The following is a 19015-nucleotide window of genomic DNA, read 5'->3' as shown; positions in this document are numbered from 1 at the left end:
TATAGAAGACAGCTCTGCTTATTTATAAGTTCACAGAACACTTGCAAATGACAGACTGAAAATCACTGATCTAAAGTTGAGGGGTCAAGTACCTTCTGTAAAAAGTCAGATAGTATTTTTAATTTTGTGTGTATATATGTGTGAGGCAACTGGAGTTATATGACTTGCCAAGTTGTCATACAGCTAGTGTCTTGAGGCTGGATGTGAACTCAGGTATTCCCCCAAGGTGCAAGCTATACACTGCCCTCCCCCTATAGTAAAAATAAGGATATTATGCAGGTACTTAAATAATGAGAACAACTTTCCATAAATTTTTTAATTGGTGAAATTCAAAATACAATGTTAGCTGAGTGCAATTTTTTTGTAATGCAATACTTTTTGAGGCAGTGTCAATTAGGCTTCAAAGTTTTGTTCCTTACCATCAAAAATCAATTGCAAATGTCCATCTGTAACAATATGTATTTCATCTTTGAAAATGTCTTCAGGCAAACAGATTCTACCAAATACCAGTATCAGTGAGTACATGATTTTAATTGAGTGAAAAGGATAATAATTTCAAACAAGATTTGGTTCTTCATCTGTTACAATTAAATGATTTAATTAACTCAACATCAGCTTTCTTTACTTGGCTTACAAATGAGTCACTTGGGACACTTGCTTTGGTTGCAACCTGATTTCTTTACAAAATGTGTGTGTGTGTGTGTGTGTTTAAAATTTCTGAACTTTTATTAGTTTCCTGTGAATTGGGAATAAGGTAATGAAAACTTGATGTTGCTATGTGGTGTACTCTTTTAGCACTGTTACACTATCACTGCATAAGAAACAATTCTCAGACACATAATTAAAAACCAAAATAAACCTATACTCCACTATGTCTGTTTTCAACATTCAGATTTTGGAGTTTCAAATTTTTTTCCCTTCCTTCCTTCTTCCCTAAGAAGCATGTACAACGATTTTAAACTATCTCCACATTATTCATATGAAAGAATCAGAACAAAAGGGAAAATCACGAGAACAAAAATACCAAAAAACAAACAAAAAAGTGAAAACAGTATGCTTCCATCTGCATTCAGACATCCATCCTCTGGATATGGATGGCATTTTCCATCACAAGGTTTTTGTAACTATTCTGGAGTACTGTATTTGCTGAGACAAGCTACGTTTAACATAGTTAAACTCCATTGTGTTGTAAAAATGTAATATTCAATCCATTTCTTTCTTCTTTTCTCGTTTTGACACAATGGGCATGCACTTCAAAAATAAAATGGTCACAGCAATTTATCGTGGCCAAACAACAGTGCAGAGATAATGAGATTACAACAGACCATCTCTGACAGTTACTCAACTTTGTGATTGTGGAGAAAAAGCAGACACACACAATATGTACATAAATGCATACAGTATTACATAGTAAAGTTAACAGTTGTCTTTTTGAGAATGCAGGTTTCTTTCAGAATTGTGTACATTAAAGGTGAATTTATATCCCAGGCAAGAACTATCTAATACTACAAGAGGAGGGCTTGTAACTCAGAGGATGAAACAGGGCTGGAGATGTTATTTGGGGAACCACTCAGTAAAGATTATTTCTTTTAAGAAATGTTATGGCCAAGATTTCCAAAAGTGAGAGCACATATATATATATATATATATAGAAAAGAAGGAAAAGGTCGGGGGAGGGAGAGAGAAGAGAACCCCAAATCAATAACAAAATAGACAACAAAAATGCAAAGATTTTGCATACAGAGAACAAACTGTGGGGATAAGGCAAGGAGGGAGCTTAGCAGATTTTTTTTTCATTCAGAATCATTCAAGATTCTGTGTTTTCAAAATCTGAGTCAATGTCATGAGGAGGGGGGTGATGAAGACAAGAGAAAAGGGGTAAGGAGAATGGAAGTATACGGTGAATGAGAGGAGAAATCAATAAATGAAGATTAGAAAAGTTACTGTTGAAAACATATTATCTGTATACACCCAGGGAATGCTTGCTATAGCAAGAGATGTACTATAGCTTACTGTTCTCAGACTCCTCAGAATTAGGGAAAGGGAGGAAATCTTCACACGACACCTTAATCCCAATTCCTCTGTAGCCTCAAAGAGTTCTGAACCCCATAAAGTTCATTCATTTAAATGTTTAAATTGCATCTACATTTAGTGGTCTCCTCTAGCATCAGTGTTGTATTTCACAAACCCCCTCCCCACCCCTCAAGTTTACTAATACCAAAAAAATTTTATTTCTTAGAACTAGTAAAAAATGTTAAAAAATTAAAAATTTCATAATAAAATAAGATTTAAAAGTTCTCCATATTGTCCTGCCAATGTATTGCATGCTAGGCCCTTGCTAAATATGGGCTGCTTTCATTCCTTGATATCCACTATCCCTAGGATGAATTTATCCAAGTTATCAATCTCAGCCCTGAGAATTAATAAATGAATGAGGGTTAGGGACTCAGCTAAGACTATGGAGAGTTCATGGGACTGGTCCTGATGGAGAATTCACTATATTTTTCAATCCACAGCAAAGTTTAGATTGGGAAATGTTGTTCTAGAAGACTACTAGAATTTCATAGACCTTTAGATTTTTTAGCTCTAGTCTCACCTCTTCACTTTAAAGATGAGGAAATTGAAAGCTAGATAAAGAAGAGAAATAACTTGAGAACACAGATATCCTGAACCGTCTGCCCAGTGGTCATTCCTCTGCACCTTACTAGCTTCCCACCAAAATCAGGACTGTGAAGGCCAGAAGTATCTGATTTTGGATTCTTTTCTATTCTCCAAAAATCAATAGTGCATTTTCTCTGAAAACCATCCCTTCTACCTCCAATTTTCAAGAAAAACATACCAAACAAGATACCAGAAAAGGAGGACAACAGGAAATCCCACATCTTCATGACGGGAAAACATGGGGGGAATGTGACAACTTAAAATGGCTTGCATATTTTTAAAGAACTAAATCTCTTCTCATATAATCCTTCCTTTGTTTCCATTTCTTCATGTAATATTTCACACTCGCACATACACATTCGCACGCGCGTGCTCCCCCCCCCATACAACTCCTTCTAAACCAGAATGCCCCCCCCCCCCATCCTACTCAACAAAGAGTTTAATCAGCTTTTGCTGATGTGAAAGTCTGCTGTGTCTCAAGCAAGCACTTTCTATTTTGGGAAAGTTCTTCACATTAAGACTAAATTGTCTGCTTTTTAAATTCTACTCACCCATCCTCCTGGTTCTGCCCTATCCTTTTTCAAGAGACAACTCTCTTCAAATGCCTGAAAATAGTTATTTCCATACACCATCCTCCATACACACACAGAGACACCAAATCATCTTTTCAGGCTAAGTATCTCTTTCATTCAATACAGCCTTATGGCACGATCTTAAGAACTTTGCCAATTTCAGAAAAAGTATTTGAAATCCACCTTTCAGCCCCAGTTTGCTAATCTGTAAAATGTGGATAAGCTCCTACCCGTAATGGATAAGTCTCAGATGACACAGTACATGTCAAACACTACACAGGGTGTCAGAATTTTGCCATAAATAAAACTTGACCTTACCAGTATAGTTTCTCTTTTAAAAAACCCAAATCCCAGCCTACCCCTGGAGTGCCCTTCTCTGATTGGCCACCAGAGGGTCTGCAATGCCTCAGTGATTACATCTGCTACTTTTTCCTGCAACCAAGGCATGTGACATGTCTAGGTTGAAGAGATGGACTCATCAGAAGCAGCTTGCACACTTTTCTCATTTCTTTTGGCTATCAGCTCCCTTTCTAGACATTTTGGCTAAATCCTTTCTCCTTGGCAGAGAAAACAAAAGTAAAGTTTTGAGCTGCAGATGTCAAGGTCATCCCACAAGTCCCAGCAGTGCTTGTCTTTTCTCTGATCCTCCTTTTCCCCCGTAACTTTAACAGATGCCATGTGGCTCCCCCTCTCCCTTGGTTTTCCTTTTCTCATTCTGAGCCCTATCCTTTCTGATCTAGCCATCCTGATGCCCCATCTTCAGTACCTGTCTGTGCTACAGCTACACTGGCCTCTGGATAATTCTCCCTCTTCACTGCATCCGTTTCTTTTTGTGTCTTCAAAATTTCATTCTTCCCATCCCTATTTAGAAGACTCCAGCTGTGTAATTTTTGTTCACAGATCCAATACATCTTTTGAAAAGATGCTCTCCAGGCTTCCCAGGTCAGACTCTGTGCAGATTTTGTTCTGTCTTATCTCAAATTCTAAGATGGAGTAAGATGGAGTGATGTTGTAGAAGGATGTAAAGGATGAAAACCCTCACCATTTCTCTGGGCTCACACAAATCATCTAAGCCTGCACACATTCATGGTAGAAAACATACTCTACAGAGTAAAATATTTACTTCCTGGAGTGACGTGAGCTTGAATGCAATCCCATTCATATTCTTGCCTTCTCCTCCATCCCTCCATTTCTAGATCTTCTACCTCACCACAATGACTTCCTTTTAGGTGCAAAAAGTTCTGCCCACTGTCTCCTAGGTCAAGTCACTTCAAGGGCCAGGTGAACCTTGCGGCATATCTGCTACTATTGAGGGACATCTAGAGACTCCTTATCCACCTCCCTGTGTGGATGGATCCTACAGATGTCTGATAGTTAAAGTTGCCCACAACTACTACTGTATATTACACACCTCTATCCTAGGATCAAAATGTTTCCTGAATTTTTCTCATCTGTATCCTTTTTATGTGTAGGTCTGTTGGCAATATTTCTAATATATCCCTGTTGACAAAATTATTTCTTCCTTTACCTTAACCCAAATGCTAGTCCCTGCCATACTTCCTCACAAACATACCTTGCCATGTTCTCTCTTTCCAGAGCTACATTATATTTGTTCCTTTTGAATAAGTTAAATCATCAGAGCTATAGCTCAGTTAAATGAAATCCATAACTTACTGATACCTATTTTAGGTTAAATGTGTTTCTTTGCATTAAGATGAAAACAAGCTGAATTTTATGTAGTCTCTTTTTCTCTCTGTTTATTAAAGATACCACTTGTTAAGGCCAAAGAAAACTGTCTATGAAAGATGCTAAGATGAATTCTGCAAAATAGACCAAACCAAGCCTACTGACAAAAGGAGAGTCTACTTCGATAAAGAGAGCTAATTCAGGTTCAACTGATCAAGGATGGACAGAAGCAGCTACACCCAAAGAAAGAACACTGGGAAATGAATATAAACTGTTTGCATGTTTGTTTTTCTTCCCAGGTTATTTATACCTTCTGAATCCAATTCTCCCTGTGCAACAAGAAAACTGTTCAGTTCTGCACACATATATTGTATCTAGGATATACTGTAACCTATTCAACATGTAAAGGACTGCTTGCCATCTGGGGGAGGGGGTGGAGAGAAGGAAGGGGAAAAATCAGAACAGAATTGAGTGCAAGGGATAATGCTGTAAAAAAAATCACCCTGGCATGGGTTCTGTCAATAAAAAGTTATTTAAAAAAAACAAAAAAAAAACAAAAGGAGAGTCTACTTGGTAGATAGTGAGTAAATACAATTTTCAGTACAAGAGTAACCCCAAAAAATCACCCATCAAAGAAATCCAGCCCAGTGCGGTGAGAAAAGACCAGGTCTGAATGGCAGAAAAACCTGGGCTGAGCTATGGCCTCACCATTTACTAGCTTGGACAAATCACTTCAGCTCTGATTCTCAGCTACCTACTTTTACTGTAAACTAGGGATCATTCTGCCTTGTTTTAACTATGGCTGCTGAAGGATCAGCTCAGATCAAAGGACAGATGTAAGGTTGGAAAGAGCTTAAGAGACCATCTCAAGCAACTCATTGAACATTTAAGGAACCTGAGGCCAAGGTCAGAAAGGCAGGAAACAGGCAGTTGAGGTTATTCCGATGTTCAGTCATGACCTGTAAGGTCAATAGTACATCAGTACTGTCTAGGGGTTTTCTTGACAAAGATACTGGAGTAGTTTGCTATTTCCCAGGCCAGTGGCTTAAGGCAAATGAGGTTAAATGACTTGTCCAGGGTCTTGTTCTAGTGTTTGAGGCCCCATTTGAATTAAAATCTTCCAAACTTCAGGCCCAGCACTCTTTATCTACTTAGCAACTTATGATGATTATTATTTATTGTGGAAAGCAATAACAAATTATTACTTAATATTTTCAGCACATTAGTATCATTTTTTGGTACCATTTAGGAAGCTCCAAGAACTTTTCCCACTTTATCACTGTTCTCCATCTTAAAGTCTTAGGAATTTCCTCCGGCACTGAAAAGATTAGACTTACTGGACTTTCCCTAAGGTCAAGTAACCAAAGAATCAAGAGGTCACGCTTGAAAGGATCCAGATTTGGCTAACCCCAAGGCCCACTCTATCCCTACCTGACTCTACATAAAAATTGTTTTTCTTAGATTAAAATAAAAACAAAATATTGGGACTCCTCGTAAAGAGCTAACTGATACCCAGGTTAAACAAGAAGGTAGTAAGAAAAAACTTAGCTGTTTTTCCTGATCAAGAGACAAGGCAGTTATTATATAGCTGGCAAAGTGCTGGGCTAGGGGCTTGCCTTCTTGGTCTCCCTTTAGGACTGTCAGGACTTGCTATGAATGTGGGGTGAGCGGCAGTTCTAAGATTCTGGCTCCACAAGTAAGCTAACAATACTGACAATGACTCAGCTTCAGAGAAGGATACTGAAGTAAAAAGAGCTGCTTCTATTCCAAAGAGTAACATTAAATGATTCCCTATCCAGAGAGAATTTCTAGAACTCTTTTAAGAATTTAAAAATCAAATAAGAGACATTGAGAAAAAACTTAAAATAAATATCATCCAAGAAAACAACAAGATTATTGGGGGGAGAGAGGAGAGTGGTTATCCAACTGGAAAAGGAGATAAGAGTCTCATAGATGAAAATAACTCTGAAAATTAGAATTGGGCAAGGGGAAGCCAATGAAGATATGAGACTAAGAATTACAAAACAGAATATAAAGAATGAAAAAATAGAACAGAATGTGAAATATAAGAAAAACAACATATCTGGAGAACAGATCAAAAAGAGAAAATACATCAGAATAATTGGACTTTTGATCCAGCTGTGTTACTACTGGGCTTATATCCTCCCAAAAACATCTTAAAGAAGGGAAAGGGACCCACATGCGCAAAAATGTTTGTGGCAGCCTTTTTCATAGTGGCTAGAAACTGGAAACTGAGTGAATGCTTATCAACTGGAAAATGGCTGAATAAATTATGGTATATGAATATTATGGAATATTATTGTTCTGTAAGAAATGACCAACAGGATGATTTCAGAGAGACCTGGAGAGACTTATATGAATTGATGCTAAGTGAAAAGAGCAGAACTAGATCATTATACATGGCAACAACAAAATTATACGATGATCAATTCTGATGAACAATGAAGTCTTCAACCATGAGATGATTCAAACCAGTTCCAATTGTTTAGTAATGAAGAGAGTCAGCCATGTCTAGAGAGAGAACTATGGGAAATAAGTGTGGACCACAACATAGCATTTCTACTCTTTCTGTTATTGTTTGCTTGCATTTTTGTTTTCTTTCTCAGGTTTTCTTTCTTTCTTTCTTTCTAGATCAGATTTTCCTTGTGCAGCAAAATAACTGTATAAATATGTATACATATTTTGGATTTAACATATACTTTAACATATTATAATGTATTGGAGTACTTGCCATCTAAGGGAGGGAGTACAGGGGAGGAGGGGAAAAGTTGGAACAGAAGGTTTTGCAAGGGGCAATGTTGAAAAATTACCCATGCATATATCTTGTAAATAAAAAGCTACATAATAATAACAATAATAATAATTGTACTAAAAAGTAGACAACAAGAAGAAGAACCTTGACACAATAATGCAAGAAATAGTCCAAGAAAATTGTCCTGGAGTGATGTATGAGGGGGAAAAGAAATACAAAAAAATCCACCGATCAATCATCACCTTAAAGAGATTTTTTTGTGGAAAATACTCAGGAATGTTATTGCTAAATTTTAAAAACCCCTAGATCAAAGAGAAAAATTTTTCAAGAAACAAGAAAAAAAACAATTCAAATATGCTGGAGCTACAATTAGAATTATAGAGGACTTATCAACAGCCACAATAAAAGACTGCACTATAATCATATATATTAGCAATTAAAAGAACTAGGCTTACGTGTAAAAAATATGACATCCAGCAAAATTATCCATAACATTGAATGAAAGAAAGAAAAAGATATTCAATGAACTTGCACATTTTCAGAATTTCAATTCCAAACTCAATAGAAAATCAAACATATAAGAGCCAATATTCAAAATTTCAAGAAACTTAATACAGACAATTTTTACACGGCAACATATATCATATATTTAAGATTGATTAAGATTAAATGCAATGCAGGGGAAGAATAGATAGAGGCATGGGGGGTGGGGAGAGAAGGGCTTATAATTCTGAAAACCTACTCACATCTTAAATAGACAGCATGACATATACACATATACACACACACACACACATCACAAAAGGTATAGCACCCTTCAAAATCTATAAAGAAATAAAAACGGGAAGAATAAGCAGACAGGAAAGCAAAGAATACAGGAAGAATATAGGGGAGGAATCCATGGGTGGAGCAAGGCTAAGTAATAACAAAGCAAGTTAGAAGCAGAATTAAAGTAGAAAAGTTAGCAGGGATAGGAAAGAAGAGATATACACAAACACTACAAGGACTAGGAGTCGAATTTATTAGCGAAAAAAAAAAGTATGGCTAGTATCAATGATCTTAAAAGTAAAAACTTAAAGATTCAATCGAGAGAAATCTTCATTATATGTCAGTAACACTAATATTGTTTTAGAAGTATGTTTACATATGGGTAAATGCGTGCATATATGTAAATATATAAAAATGTCACCTAGATATATGTATATGTGTGCGAGTCTGGATAGGAGTGAATGTATATGTATGTATGTATGTTTGTATATGTATGTACAACATTCATTAAATATATCTGTGCTTAACTATATAGCCTACTGAGAGGAGTGGGGAGATGAAAAGTGGAAAACAAGTAAAAAGTGCGTAGCAGAGAACAAAAGAACAACTTTACAAAGGAAGCAAGGAAAAGATGGATACTCATTAATTTCTTCTACTACTATATATTCTTTCTTAAACTAGAAATTTATTGTTATACATTTTGGGTCCTCCCTAAAGTTCTATTGGGCACATAATGTTCTGTCTTTTTTTCCTCTTATTTTAAATAAACAGAAAAAAAAAAAAACCAATATTGACAATGGAGGGAAAAGTAAAATGAATTTCATTTCACTGTCAATATTGTTTTTTTTTTTTTTTTTTCTGTTTATTTAACTCAATAAAATAAATTTGTTCTGGCTTTCTGCAGTCCTCACAGAGGACTTGGAGTAATAAGTCCTCAACAATTCCCTTACATCAATAAAATTTTTTTCTATTTTATGATATTTATGGTAAAGTTTCTTATCACTTAACTTTATAGAATAGTTTCTATTTCTCTAAATCCATGATCTTTCGATCAAATAGTGATATACCTCAGGTTGGTTCGCTAGTCATCTTAATTTCTTTTCTCTATACTTTCTGGGTGACCTCATCAATCCCTGTGGTTTATGCAGATGACTCACAGATCATCTTTCTCATTGGCTCCTACTTAATAATTATCATTAAGATTGCCCACAGAAGTATTCCTGGAACCAACATTTCCAAAGAACTCATCTATCTTCCATACTGCAGTCTCCCACCCCCCAAAGTGCCTCTCACTGTTAATTCCCCTACCTTTTTGCTGATGATACCATCATCCTTCTACAATTATCCTAGTTCATATGCCTGCCTCTTCCCTTCTGCACTTATCAATTCTTCATTTACACCATTTCCTAGGAGGCCCAGTTCTTCACCCTGATGTACCACCTCTCACTAGGAATACTGCCTCTTCCAGACTTTTGCAATAGCCTCCCAACTGCTCTCCCTACCTCCAATCTCTCCCCTTCCCTCAGTTGTCACATGGTATTTCTAAAACACAGGTCAGTCTCCAGTCTGCCTTTCTAGGCTTAATAATGCATGTTACAACTTTCCACTTTACTTCCCTGATGAAGTGGCTCATTTGCTGATCCCTGTAGACAACAAAAGGACACCTCTTCTTCATTCATTTATACTAGCTATATTTCCTGCCTGGAATGCACTCCCCTGGCTCCTAATTTGTGGAATTCTTGCTTTTCTCAAGGCTCAGGTTAGGTGTTATAGTAGCTAGTGCCTCCCCCCAAAAATAACTTCTATTTATTTTGCCTTTACTTATTGATGTTTATGATTTTCCCTCCAGCAAAAAGCCAGCTCCTATGGGACAGAAATGTTTTTCTTCTTTTTATCCTCAGGGTTTGGCCTCGAATAATTGTTTTAACAAGTTTGTTGCATGAAAACAGATGAAAGTGTTTTTTTTTTTTTTTTTTTTACCAGAATACAGGAAAGTTGCATAACCTGAAGTCAGATCACTTTATCATTTCAGTCTTTGAATTTCCACATTTGTAAAATAGGGATAATACTAATTACAATTATCTACCCAAATGTGAGAATTTTTATCCCTAATTCTTAACCCCTTTAATTCAACAGACATTTATTAAATGTCTACTTAAGTACATACAAAATGTGATTTAACCAAAGCCTTGGAATTAGCAAGACCCAGCCTTAGTCTGCCTTCTACACAAGCTAGCTGTGTCACTTCAGCATCTAAACTCTAAGCATCCAAGACTAGAAATTACAGACCAGTTGCTTGTTCTGCATGGGGAATTGGTGACTGAGTACAGGAATGCCCCCTCCACACTCCCAATAATACAGAAAAGCAAGGAAGGGTATAGAAGCATCCTAGGAAACACAGGGGCCAGAGGCCATGGCCTAGAGTCGGGAAGACCTCAGATACTTTCTAGCTATGTGACACTGAGAAAGTCTCTTCATCATACAGAGAGGACTGGCGAGACTTACATGAACTGACGCTAAGTGAAATGAGCAGAACGATACTGTTTGAGGATGTATTCTGATGGAAGTGGATTTCTTTGACAAAGAGACCTAACTCAGTTTCAATTGATCAAGGATGGACAGAAGCAGCTACACCCAAAGAAAGAACACTGGGAAATGAATGTAAACTATTTGCATTTCTGTTTTTCTTCCCGGGTTATTTTTACCTTCTGAATCCAATTCTTCCTGTGCAACAAGAGAACTGTTTGGTTCTGCACACATATATTGTATCTAGGATATACTGCGACCTATTTAACATATAAAGGACTGCTTGCCATCTGGGGAAGGGGGTAGAGGGAGGGAGGAGGAAAAATCAGAACAGAAGTGAGTGCAAGGGATAATGTTGTAAAAAATTACCCTGGCATGGGTTTTGTCAATAAAAAGTTTTAAAAAATTAAAAAATTAAAAAAAAAAGTCTCTTCATCTTTGTCAGCCTTAGTATTATCATCTGTAAAATGGAGAACAGTACCTCCCCACCTCCTAGGGGTGTTGAGAGGCTCATATGAAATAATATTTGTAAACTGCTTTGCAATTCTTCAAGTGTTATATATAAATCCTAGCTAAGATTATAATTGGTAGTAGTACTAGTAGTAGTAGTAGCAGTGGTATTAATACTATTACTTGTGCAGGGGGCTCTAAAAAGGAACAGAGAATAGAGTCCCAGGGTCCGGAGTGAGGAAGATCTGAGTTCAAATGGGACCTGAGACACTTCCTTGATGTGTGACCCTAGGCAAGTCACTTCACACCGTTTGCCTCAGTTTCCCCATCTATAAAACGAGGAAGTGGCAACTCACTCCAGTATCTGCCAAGGAAACGCCAAATGGGTTGTGGAAGAGTCAAATGGGTTTAGTTAGACATAACTAAACCATGACTGAACAACAAAAATGACTTGCTGTCCACAACAGAAAAGGTTATTTCCCACTTGGGAATCAGGACTTGCATTGAATAATAAAATTTCAAAGTTGAAAACAATATGCATTGAATGGTTCCCGAAGTTGTTTTCAAGTTGAAAACAACTTCGGGAACCATTCAATGCATATTTGAAGAAGATTCCTTCTAAGACATATCTGACAAAGTGATCCAGTATCTGCCCAAAGGCCTCATTTGCAGCAGTCTATCTACAAGGTCAGCCCATTCTCCTTTGGCTCCTGGGTTAACAAGCACACCACCTCCCCTCCTCCCCTGTCCCCTTCATGAAGGAGGAGGATAGTTGAGCTGAACTTTGAAGAATTGACCAAACTGGAGGGAAGAGAGGGGGAAGATTCAACTTGTATTCACCAAAGGTTAACAGGAAGGGAAGCAAACAGTTGGCATGAGTTGGCTTGGACATCTTTACGGGTGGGAAGTTGAAAAGGCGGAAAAGTGAAGAAATGTTTGGACCAGAAAGAATAATGGATCCATCAATAAAGGGAAAAAATGCTCACTGTGCTGCCAGGCCTTGTGCTATGCTTTTTACAAAGGATGATCACTGAGTGGGGCACTCCACATGTTCCACAAATCTCTCATCAACTTAGACAGAGAACAGTCTTCAGGGCAAGCTGGCAGAACCCAAGGAGGATGTGTGAGAAACTGGAGCAAGTCAAACCCAGTAAAAATAGGTGACGATTTACAACTGGACCCATTCTAAACACAGATTATAGATCAAAATAATTGACTTTTCTAGCCAAGGGGATTTCTGCAAAAAGATTCCTATTCCCTGGAAAGAATAATAAGAGTTCTTAAGATTTTACTTATGCTTTTTGAAAGAAAGCGAACTTCTTACTTCTAAAGATATTCAGGTTAACAACATTACCTATCAGGACTGATTTTCTGGAAGATGTGAATTCATTGTGTTGGCTGGCATAATACAGGAAGAGCAGAGAACTACAGAAAAGATCTGGGTCCCATAGTGGAAAAATGCCACAGGAGGCTCCAAGGACCTTTGAGAAGAGGAGGACCCTTGTGCTTGGGTAGCATGAGTCACAGGGAAAGGACAAACCCTCCACAAATAGTAAATTCTGACAAGGGGAACTAGATCCAAGAGCCTAGTTTTGCTTAAACCTCATGGGATAGATAGTAAGGCTATTGCAAGAGGCAGGTGTCAGAACAATCTTGCTATAGGGCTTGTCTGAAAGTTGAACAAATGTGCTTAGTGGGGAGGTGCCGAATTCACCTTTGCTGGGAGTTCTCAAGTCAAGGCTGGATGACCAGTTTGGTGGGGCACTGCAGTCAGGGTTCCAGTTCAGGTTCTGGGTTGGACTAGTAGACATGGGGGAGGTAGCTTGGTGCAGAAGAAATCAGAAAGGAGGCTGGATTTGGAGTCAAGAAGACCTGGGTGGCCTCAAATCCTTCTTCTGCCACTTACTAGCTGCTGCATAAACTTGGGCAAGTCATTTTCACTGTTTGGGTCTCAGTTTTCTCATCTGTAAAAGGGGGATAATAATAACACCCACTTCACAAAGTTGGGGATAATAATGCTACCTACCTCACAAAGTTATGGGGAGGATCCGATGAGATAACATTGGTAAAACGATTTGAGGAGTTGGCAGGACTAGAAAGATGACCTCGGAGATTCCTTGAAGCTCTAATTTTACAATCATGATAATAACTAGCACTTAAACAATGCTTCAACGCGCTTGCCAGATGTTACCTCAGGAGATCTCCAGGGGATAGCGGGTTGGCAACTTGGAGGCTAAGGGTTCTGGGGGCAGGGGGCGGGGAAATAGCTCTAACTTCACAATCGTAACAAGTAGCTGCACCTAACGACTTAAAGTGCTTGTCAGGTGTTATCCCACGTGGTCCCAGAACGGGACTTCCAAAGGGGGAGGGGAGATCCAAACTTTGGGACTCGGTCATTTCGGGGATGGAGGAGGGGAACGCTATGCGGGCGGCTCTCCGGATCAGCGTGACCTCAGCTGCCCTCTGATGTTCTATCCTCCGCCCACCTGTCCCGGGCACGGAGCACGGGCTTCGGCCGCTTCACAAGCCCTGGAAAAGCTCCCGCCGCATCAGGGATTAGAAAACGCAAAGGCTGCGGCCCCGGCTGGGGGAGGGAAGCACTCGGGGATCCGTTGCGGGCGTGGAGGCGGCGCCTCCCCCCGTTTCTTCCCGAGTCCCCTTTCCCTTGACGCCCCTCCCCCAGGACTGACCGGCACGTGACCTGCTTGGTGCTCATGATGGAGGGTGAGTGAGTGACTGAAGGACGGACGGCTGGATGGAGAGGCGGCCGCTCGCGCACCCCTGCTGCTGCTGCCGCCGCCGCTGCCGCCGCCGCCGCCGCCGCTGCCGCCGCCGCCGCCGTCGCCTCAGCTCCCGAGCGCTCGGCCTCTTCCGCCCGGGGCGCGGCTGCTCTGGCCGCGTCCCTCTGCCCCGCCCCAGGAGCCACTGCGTCACCGGGCCCTCGGCACCGCTACACCCCGCCCCGCCCTCTCGGGCCTCACCTTTGTAGCGCCGGCCGGAAACCCCGCCGCCGTCACAATTGGTTCCGCCTCCCGGGCAAAGGGCATCTCTGGGGGTGCCGCGCATGCGCACCCCCCGGCTCCTCCACGTGCGCCGCTTCGCTTCGTCCTGCGTCCCGATCAGCTCTTGCAGCTCGGACCTCGCTCTGGGTGCCTCCCTCCCCCCCGGCCCCAGCGGTTACCAGCTCTGCCCCGGCCATCCACCCGTCCCTAACCCCTACCTCTCCTGTCCCGCCTCCCCTTCCTCAGCCCCTTCCGGCTCCCCCCAGACCTCCGCTTCTTCAGGCTCCCCTATCCCGGCCCCCTGCCCAGCCAGCTCCCCCTGGCCTCGATGACCTCCCCGGGACGAAAGCTTCTCGGTTGCCTCGCTTGCCGCCTCGGGAAGCCCCACCCCCACCAGAGTCGGGGATTTGGACATCTCCCCCCCACTGTCCGGGGAGCTCTTGGAAGAAGAGCCCCGCTCCTGCCCATCCTTCTTGGGCTTCCTGGTCCGGCCCCGGTGCCTCATCCTCAGCCTCCCCCAGTCATCCTTGTCGGGGTCCCTGCTGTAATCGCGCCTCGCTAACCCCGGGACCCGGCCGTTCTCCCTGTCCCACCACTGGCTCTCGTCCCACACGTCATTCTGCATCTTCTTGATCCGCTCCCAGTTGTCCTTTCCCTTGTACCGTCGGTCCAGGTTCCCCTTGTAGGGCTTCCAGGACTTGGTGCACTGGCCCATGTCACAGACCCAGTTGCCGCCCTCCAGCTGCCACACCCGGCCCAAGCTGTCCCTCCGCAGTCTCCTCCCTTGGCCCTTCCTTTCCAAGCTTTCGCTGTCGCTATAGCCCTTCCAGTCGGCACTCTCCTTGAGCCATCTCTCCTTGTCCCATTTGTGGCCGGTGCTCTGGACGCTTGCCCAGGTATCCTTCCTCAGGTGCCTCCCTTTGTCCCAGTCTTTCCTCTTAAGCTTTCTGTCCTTGTCCACGTTCCCCTTCCCTGCTTTTGTGCCTCTTCCCAAGCTGTAATTGGTTTTGTCTCTGACTCTCTTCACGTCCTTCCGCAGCCCAGTTGCTCCGTCCCAACTCTCCCTGGACAGGTACCTACTTTTGTCCAAACTGTCCCTCTGCAGTCTCCTCCCTCTGTCCCAAGGGTCCTTCCTTAGGCCTGTCACCCCATCCCAACTGCCCCTGGACAGGTACTTTCTTCTCTTCAAACTGTCCCTCTGCTGTCTCCTCCCTCTGACCCAAGGGTCCGTCCTTAACCCCGTCACTCCGTCCCAACTCTCCCGTGACAGATACCTAGACCTGTCCCCCTTCGTTTTCCTCCCCTTGTCCCAAGAGGGCTGTCTCAGCCCTGTCACCCCATCCCAACTCCCCCTGGACAAGTACCTTCTCCTGTTTAAATTATCCCTCTGCAGTCTTCTGCCCCTGTCCCAGGAGGACCGTCTTAGCCCTGTCACCCCGTCCCAGCTCTCTCTTGACAGGTACTTCCTCCCATCTACACTATTCCCCTTTAGATTCCTCCCCCTGTCCCAGGAGGGCCGTCTCAGCCCGGTCACCCCATCCCAGTAGTCCTTTGTCAGATACTTCCTTCTGTCCAAACTATCCCTCTGTTGTCTCCTCCTCCTATCCCAACTGTCTTCCAATCCCTTCCTTCTGCTTAAATTGTCCCTCTTTAGCCTCCTCCCTCTTTCCCAGTTATCCATTGGAAGTCTTCCCAAATCCCAGCTGTCTTTCCTCAGTGATTTCTTTCTTTCCCAACTGTTCTTCCTCATCATCCTGTCCAAATTGTCTGCCCCCAGATTCCTCTTCTTTTCCCAACTGTCTTTCCCCGTTCTCCTGTAATTGTCAGGACTGCCCTTTGATGCCCTTCCCTTCTCCCAACTGCTCTTTCTGAGCCTTCTCCTCTTGAGACTCTCCTTACCCAGTCCTCTGTCCTTTTCCCATTTCTCCTTTTTCCGTCTCCTCCCCCTTTCCCAAGTGTCCCTCCCCAGTCCAAAGTCCCTTTCCAAACTGTCCTTCCCCATATACATCCCTTTTTTCCACTTGTTTCTCGACAGCACCTTCCTTTCCAAGCTGTGCCTCTCCAGGCCCATGTCTCTGTCCCGATTATCAGTCCTCACTTTCCTGTCCATTGCTGTATTATTTATACTATTAATCCGTCTCATTGCAGCTTCCAAAGTGTCCCTCCTCTGCCCCTTTTTCCAAAAGAAATAATCCCTCTTAAGCCCTCTATCTCTGGCCCACATATTCCCATCCAAGTTATTCTTTAATAGCATCTTTCCTCCATCCTGATTTGCCCCAAATAGCCCTCTGTCCTCAAAAAATGTTTTTCTGAGGCTCTCTTCATCCCAACTGACCCTTCCTGGGGTCCTTTTCTCCCAACTGTCTTTATTGGTACCATCCCAACTGTCCCTCTTGTTCCTGTTCCACTTGTTACTTATCATCCCCTCCTGTCCACACTCTTCCTCCTCATTCCCTTGTATCTATCCCAGGTGTCCCAGCCCCAACCCTCTCCTCCTGCCCAACTATTCTTCCCCAGCCCCTTCTACCCTCCCAACTATCCCTCCCCAGCCCCCTCCCTTTCCCAACGGTCCCCATTTATAAAATGAAGGGATTGGCCTGGAGGATGGCTCAGGTTCCTTCTAGCTCTAGAATTCTATGTTCCATGATCTCTCCTCAGCTTTCTTGAACCCAGGATGACAGCCTGGTGTCATGGGAGATATTGGGTTTGGAGCCAGAAAACCTGGAGGTTCAGGTCCTGATTCTGCCACCTGTGTCCTCAGTTTCTTCATCTGTAAAATGAAAGAGTTGAACTAGGTGACTCCTAAGGTCTGTTTTTAGCTCAAGATGTATGAAATCATGACTCCCTTCCACATACTTCTTCCCTGCTCTCTTCCCTAACCCCTTTCCTCCAAAAAGCAGTGAAAGAAAATGGAATGAAGAGGACTGGCTTTGGAAAATTTGGTAGAAAGCTGCCCAATTATCCCCCCACCCTCTCTTCTCTTTCCAAATATCCCTCATCTTTTTCAGATCTTCCCTTTATCCCATCACCCCATCCCAGCGCTCCATTGCCAGGCACCACACCTCTCCAAATGGTCTTTCAACCTCTCCCCTCCCCCCCCCCCCGGTCCCAATAGTCCTTTAGCTGTCATCCCATCCCAGCTCCTTAAGGTAATGGAGATAATAGGCTGCCTTTCCACTCAGTTTCAAATCTAGTGCTCTTTATCCCATGTCTTCTCATTCTTTCTTTTTGGCGAGAGTGTCAGGAGTAGGTGAAAGGGATACATAGTCTCACATTTACAGTTAAAAAGGACCTCAGGAGTCACCTAGACTTCAAGCCTCTATTATACAGATGAAGATGGGGGAATGATTGCATGGGTCATATCCCCAAAATACTTCATTCTTTCCAGCTTTCCACATTCTTTCAAATCTATTTGTAACCTAAGTAGTGCTTAAAATTCAAATATTCTCTCGTTCTTTATGTCTTTTTACTTGTTTATTATGTAGTACAGGTTGAATTGATTTATGGGAGCTCTTTGGGGAACCATACATTCTAGTGCTTCCATGGATGTTTCCAGGGATTCCAGAGTTTTGGTAAGTAACTCAGCTTGGGTTTGGGGAAGATGAATAATTTCCTGGCTGCTTTGGTTCATACAGTATCTTGGTACTTAAGGGTTTCATCACAATGGTATGGTATGATTCAAAAAATTCCATACCACCCCTTGATATTGCTAGAAGGATGCCATATCCGTTTAAAAAGAGAGGGAAAAAAGTCTCTCTAGCTTCATTTCTTTGACTTTTTCTGTGTCATCCTGTAACTCTGAGACTTCCAGTGAGTGATGGAGTATCACATCATGGTTTCATCATCAATCACATCCATATGGTAGCTAAGAAGGAAGTTCCTTCACTAAGAAGGAACAAAATAGGCATTTATTAAGCACCGACTGTATGCCAGCCACTTTACAAATGTTATCTTACTTAGTCACTAAGTTTAATTTTCTGTTTTGTTATTTCTTTTCCTGAGTACTATGCCATACCCATTTAAAAGAGAGGGAAAAAAAAGCCTCTCTAGCTTCATTTCTTTCTTTGACTTTTTATGTGTCATCCTGTAACTCTTGAGACTTCCATTGAGTGACAGAGTATCACCATCATAGTTTCATCATCAGTCACATCCATGTGGTAGCTAAGAAAGAAGTTCTTCACTAAGAAGGAACAAAATAAACATTTATTAAGCACCGACTATATGCCAGCCACTTTACAAATATTATCTTATTTAGTCACTAAGTTTAATTTTCTGCTTTGTATTTCTTTTCCTGAGTACTGTCTTCCTCAAAATGGACTAATCCAGTACTTAAATAATTGTATTTTAGAAAAAAAGAAATTGAACAAGTCATCAATAAGCTCTAACAAAAAATCCCCAGGACAGATGGGATTCACAAGTGAATTCTACCAAACATTTAAAGAACAATTAATTCCAGTATTATATAACAATTTGGAAAAATAGCAGTCCTTTTATGTCCTAAATTCCTTTTATGACAAATATGGTGCTAATATGTAAATTAGGAAGATCAAATACAGAGAAAACTGTAGACCAATTCC

At 41.7% G+C, this 19015-nt stretch overlaps 2 protein-coding genes and 1 long non-coding RNA gene across 7 annotated transcripts in view; 1 reads left to right on the top strand and 2 right to left on the bottom strand.

Moving 5' to 3' along the window:
- MKRN2 (makorin ring finger protein 2) overlaps nucleotides 1-14516 on the bottom strand; it is a 26188-nt gene extending 11672 nt beyond the window's left edge. The window contains exon 1 of one of the 3 annotated variants that reach the window (XM_051982612.1): nucleotides 14418-14516. Coding sequence is in view for 1 of the 3 variants with exons in the window: in XM_051982603.1 (XP_051838563.1) it covers nucleotides 14127-14152 (26 nt within the window). In the remaining 2 variants the exon portion in view is untranslated. Of the gene's footprint in view, nucleotides 1-13150; nucleotides 13401-14126; nucleotides 14258-14417 lie in introns of those variants that run through there. The other 2 variants (XM_051982603.1, XM_051982619.1) reach the window with 2 other exon arrangements.
- The window catches only part of MKRN2OS (MKRN2 opposite strand), a 22679-nt gene continuing 18152 nt past the window's right edge, over nucleotides 14489-19015 (top strand). For 2 of the 3 annotated variants that reach the window (XM_051982635.1, XM_051982627.1), the window contains exons 1-2: nucleotides 14489-14585; nucleotides 17924-18010. The gene's annotated coding sequence lies outside the window, so the exon portion shown is untranslated. The remainder of the gene's footprint in view (nucleotides 14586-17923; nucleotides 18011-19015) is intronic. The other variant, XM_051982643.1, reaches the window with a different exon arrangement.
- The window catches only part of LOC127552166 (uncharacterized), a 6737-nt gene continuing 5744 nt past the window's right edge, over nucleotides 18023-19015 (bottom strand). Inside the window, exons 2-3 of the long non-coding RNA XR_007951279.1 lie at nucleotides 18454-18618; nucleotides 18023-18323 (exon numbers count right to left, since the gene is read on the bottom strand). This is a non-coding gene — a long non-coding RNA (uncharacterized LOC127552166). The remainder of the gene's footprint in view (nucleotides 18324-18453; nucleotides 18619-19015) is intronic.

Source organism: Antechinus flavipes, chromosome 1 (genome assembly GCF_016432865.1).
Source record: "Antechinus flavipes isolate AdamAnt ecotype Samford, QLD, Australia chromosome 1, AdamAnt_v2, whole genome shotgun sequence".
Taxonomy (NCBI): domain Eukaryota; kingdom Metazoa; phylum Chordata; class Mammalia; order Dasyuromorphia; family Dasyuridae; genus Antechinus; species Antechinus flavipes.
This window is presented reverse-complemented; position numbering and strand designations above follow the sequence as displayed.